Source organism: Clupea harengus, chromosome 12 (assembly GCF_900700415.2).
Source record: "Clupea harengus chromosome 12, Ch_v2.0.2, whole genome shotgun sequence".
In the NCBI taxonomy this organism is placed as follows: Eukaryota; Metazoa; Chordata; class Actinopteri; order Clupeiformes; family Clupeidae; genus Clupea; species Clupea harengus.
Genome location: NC_045163.1, coordinates 1,292,837 through 1,297,836, shown reverse-complemented (window position 1 = coordinate 1,297,836; position 5,000 = coordinate 1,292,837). Strand labels below are relative to the sequence as shown.

The following is a 5,000-nucleotide window of genomic DNA, read 5'->3' as shown; positions in this document are numbered from 1 at the left end:
CCCAAATCTAAAGCACTTGTGTGAGAAGCTGAGGGACGTGTGTGTGTGTGTGTGTGTGTGTGTGTGTGTGTGTGTGTGTGTGTGTGTGTGTGCGTGTGTGTGTGTGTGTGTGTGTGTGTGTAAGCTGAGGGACGTGTGTGTGTGTGTGTGTGTGTGTGTGTGTGTGTGTGTGTGTGTGTGTGTGTGTGTGTGTGTGTGTGTGTGTGTGTGTAAGCTGAGGGACATGTGCGAGGAAGGCCTCGTGTTTCTTATTTGTTTCATGCTGTAATGTTTATGTTTCTCCGCTCAAATAACACGGGAATGCAGAGAAAAGAAACAAGCGCTCAATCTGTTTCTTATTGTTGGATTCCTTTTTTTTTTGGTGGAATTCAAAGGGCCGGGAACATATGGAGGTCTGTCTGTGGCGGAGGAGCGGAGCAGAGCAGAGCGGAGCAGAGCGGAGCAGAGCAGAGCGGAGCAGAGCAGAGCAGAGCAGAGCAGAGCAGAGCAGAGCAGAGCAGAGCAGAGCAGAGCAGAGCGGAGCAGAGCAGGCCGGACAAAGACAACAAGCCCACATTCCAGGCCTCGCTGCTCCGGGAGACACTGTGCGGAATCAAGGCAGAAAATGAGCACGGCAGGATCGTCATCGCTCGGGGCCTGGCTCCTGCTCTCTCCTCTCCTCTTCTCTTCTCTCCATCAGCCCACCCATCTAATCACACAATCTTCTCCTTGGCTTTATCAGCTACCTGGAGACGAGTCGGGAGGAGGGCCGAGGGCCGCGCTAATGATCAGGGGAGAGGGGGGTGAACTAAACGAGTAATCTAAAAAGAAAGGAGGGGCCCGCCTGTCTGCAGGCATCCGCTCCCGCGGTAATTAGTGGGCTATCTATCTATCTATCTATCGCACATCTCTCTCTCTCTCTCTCTCTCTCTCTCTCTCTCAGCAGGCTCTCCAGTGCTGGAGCCGCCCAACTCCACAGCCCTGCTCAATCAGACATTCCTCATATGAGACGCACAGAAAGGAAACTCGCTCTCTACTCCTTGAGACTCGGCGTTCTGCCTGCTGAAGCCCTAATTATTCTCCCTCTCCAAAGACTTGGGTCCTCTTGAGGAGGCCCAGGAGACAGATGACTCATCCTGAGAGCTTGGATGGCAGCATGTACCACAGACTGATGTGGAAGGGACTGATGTGGACTGATCCTGCTCCTCTATGGCCTGTCTCTGCAGGGGAAGATGCACACACACACACACACACACACACACACACACACACAGAGTTGAGCCGAGGACCACGTGGTGTGGGACTGGACTGGACTGAAGTGAGACTCACGCATGACGCTTTCTGTGCCGTTGGTGGTGGCAGAGCAGGAGGCCGTGCTGTAGTGACTGGTGCCGCCGCTGCGGTGGAAACTGGACATGGGAGGAAGACTGGAGTTGATGTCGGCCGAGGAGTGTGATGGGTAGCTCTGTGGGAGGGAGACATGGAGCACAGGATTATTACACACAAACCTCTCAACAATATGCTTCAACACTATTACAATGCATAGATCTGAAAGCATAGGCACATTTGACATTTGACAGGACAGTTGAAAGCATAAGAGACATAACCAATGAACACCAAAGAAGGCCAGGACAGGACAGGAGAGGAAGATGAGGGAGATTCCAGGTGAAGATGAAGGTTCTACTGACCAGCCTGTCGTGTGGGTGCAGACCGCAGTAGCTGCCGCCCTGGGAGCTGTGCGAAGAGTTTCCCAGCATGCCGCTGTAGCCGGGCTGGTTCATTCCACTGGAGGAGCTCCATGGGTCAGTGCTGTGATGGCCGTCTGCGTGTGCGCAAACACACACACACACGCACACGGACACACGCACACGGACACACACACACACACAAACACACAAACACACAAACAGAAACAACTTTCAGTCAAGTAACACAGGCCACATATAATCGTGACTTTCTCCATCGTTTTTACATGAGGTGGTGATACAAAAATAGGTTCTTCTGGTCCCATAATATTCAAAAAGTTGATGTAATCTGTCAACTACAATACCAGAGGCAAATGTAGCACATTTTGGTTTCTGACTGTCTAGACACAGTCTAGACACAATAACAAAGTCACTGAGAGCTTGACACAGTCCAAAGCATGGCCATGACACACACACCCTCAAACACTCTCTCTCAAACACACACACACACACACTCTCTCTCAAACCCCCACACACACACACACACACACACACACACACACACACAGACTCATGGCCTCAATTCTAGTGAAATCTGATGCATTCTCATTAGAGCAGGGATTAGTGACTGCAGCTGAATCCCTCCATGATCCAATCCTATTGGCTATCTGGCTGGAGCTCTGATTCTAGAACCATATACATTTACATGACTGAGAAGGAGTCTCAATCCACCTCTCAGTGGTCGTTAAGCACAGAGGCAATAAGCAGGACCATTATTCAATTATTTACTGCTATTACTGACTTCAGAAACCTGCTTCTTAAGCTTTCAGCAGAGGCAGTAAACCTTAATCTTAGTTCTTAATGCCAATAGGGTCAGTTCTGCTGGCTGAGGTTAGGGTTGGGATAATGGCTGTGGTTTGAAAGCAATAATGCGTGAAACAAGGAATTACAGTGTTATGATGTACAGCATGAGCACTCGGGGCTTTAGGGATGGTTGCATAATCCCATCCCAAGGCCTGTGTGTTCATATGAGTTTGTGTGGGTGTGTGTGTGTGTGTGTTCATATGAGTTTGTGTGTGTGTGTGTGTGTGTGTGTGTGTGTTCATATGAGTTTGTGTGTGTGTGTGTGTGTGTGTTCATATGAGTTTGTGTGTGTGTGTGTGTTCATATGAGTTTGTGTGTGTTCATATGAGTGTGTGTGTGTGTGTGTGTGTGCGATTGGCATGTGCTTGTTTGTACACGTGTGAGTTACCTGGCATGAAGAAGGAGCCGGGGAAGGAACCGGTGGGGGGTTTTGAGGACGGGTACCCTGGTGAGTCGCGGTTGTAGTCCGCCGTGCTCGCCGACGGGGCGTACACCTGGAACACACACACACAACGTATGGTCACACAAATGTGCATGTACGCACACATGCTTATACACTCCTCCCCATCTCAAACCACCCCCCAAAACACACAGCAAATTCCCCTGGTAATATCTAAGCCGAAATAATTCATCTGATTTCCCACGTTAGATTTACTGCTCCAGATTGGCCGGTGGTATGGCTTGGAATCGGTAAATAAATCAGAACGCATTTATTAGAGGCGGCACATAGCAGGCAGTGCGCAGGCTTTGTGGAATGTGAGAGGCAGGAAGGAAATCCACCCAGAAACATGATCGCTCTAGCAGGCTTCTGGAACTCTGCTTTCCCAGCCAATCTGGCCAGCTCTCTCCTCCCAGCTAAGTCCGACTGGGAGACTGGGAATTCTGTCACAGAAGCACAGGAAGCACGTTCGCTCTCCGGGCTGGGAGAGTCCATCACGACAGGGGCAGCTGTTTAATGAGCATCGATCACACAGCAGACAGACTGACTGCTAAAGGAAACGAATGGATGGAAAGATGGATGGATATAGTTGTCAGCCCAGAGAACCTGAATTGCCCTTAAGAACAAAACAATCTTTCTGTGACCCTCAAGTCAAGCCTTTTCCTGTTGCTGCTGGACTGCCACTCTGTCATAGCAGGAAGCCACTTCTTAAAGCCCAGAATCAGTCCGTGCGAGCGTCTGGCCAAGTATTGTGGGATAGGGGCCGTTTCTTGGGACTAGGAAGCACAGCAGGAGAGCTTGCGTTTCCCATGAAGCACCTTGCTCAGGCCTCGCAAAACTGGAGTCCAAATGGCTGCGGGTGTCTGGTAAAGCCATCAGGCCGTGGTGAGGGCCTCTAATCTCTTCCGCCCTGCCCACTCGAGACTCACGCAGTGGGGAGAAGAGAAAGACTTTCTAGCCTGATCATAAAACCATGTTTATGAGAATGTTGATTGACCCACTTGTGCTCCCCACTGATGAAGACCCTCTCATACAAACACACACAGACACACACACACACAAACCTACACTCTCTCTGACACACACACCAACAGAAGAACACAAACATAAAGCAGAGCCAATAGCTGAAAAAATATGAGGACAAACTTCATTTGGGACAGATGCGCTCCACAGACATATGGTTTACAAGTCCCTTAAGTATCAAAGAACTTACACACACACACACACACACACACACCACTGAAAAGACCGCCAGGAAAGTATTTGTGTTTCTCCCCCTCTCTCCAGACCAGCGTGAGTGAGACCCCTATTTCCATGTTTCCCACAGTCTGAGGCGTGCACCTGTCCCTCTCAGGGCAGGGCAGGGCAGGGCAGAGCAGGCCAGGCTACCTGCATGCTCCAGATGGGACTGGAGGGTGCACACAACCCCACAAGGCACTTTCACTGCATCACTATCCAGGACATCTTGTACTTGGTTGTGTGCAGGAAGTCAATTTGCCTCCATGAGCCACCCATGTGTGTGTGTGTGTGTGTGTGTGTGTGTGTGTGTGCGCGCCATTAGATGATTCAGAGGAGCAGATCAGGACAGATGAAGTCAGCACACACACACACACACACACACACACACACACACACACACAGGCAGTCATCTGAAAGCCACCACATATATCTGCCAAAGGCTGCACGCACACAACAAAGTGCCTCGTGCCCATGAAAAGAAAATACCTTCAGTACAAAGAGACTAAGAAGCTTTGCTTTACTTTCCTCTCGTGTCCTGTGTAGGATTTATGAGGTGTGCTTTTGGGCATGTCGCCTTGTTGCCTGTTGTTGGCTCCTTCATATGTGGGATGAACTCAAACTGAGCATTTGAGGGAAAGACAGACAAAGATACAGGGGAGTGAGAGAGTGAAGGAGGGAGAGAGAGAGAGAGAGAGAGAGAGAGAGTGAGAGAGAGTATGCAGAACATCTGCTTGTCCCCATCAATCCGTTCTCCCCGTCTCCTCTCCTCACGGTCCTGTATGGAATCGGCCCTG

At 50.2% G+C, this 5,000-nt stretch overlaps 1 protein-coding gene across 12 annotated transcripts in view; it reads right to left on the bottom strand.

Moving 5' to 3' along the window:
* Window positions 1–5,000, bottom strand: part of LOC105902430 (transcription factor 4) — a 153,127-nt gene that overhangs the window by 28,602 nt on the left and 119,525 nt on the right. For all 12 annotated transcript variants that reach the window (XM_012830014.3, XM_031578428.2, XM_031578425.2 and 9 more), the window contains 3 exons: window positions 2,917–3,022; window positions 1,668–1,801; window positions 1,309–1,444 (listed from right to left, as the gene is read on the bottom strand). In XM_012830014.3, the coding sequence (XP_012685468.1) occupies window positions 1,309–1,444; window positions 1,668–1,801; window positions 2,917–3,022 (376 nt within the window). The remainder of the gene's footprint in view (window positions 1–1,308; window positions 1,445–1,667; window positions 1,802–2,916; window positions 3,023–5,000) is intronic.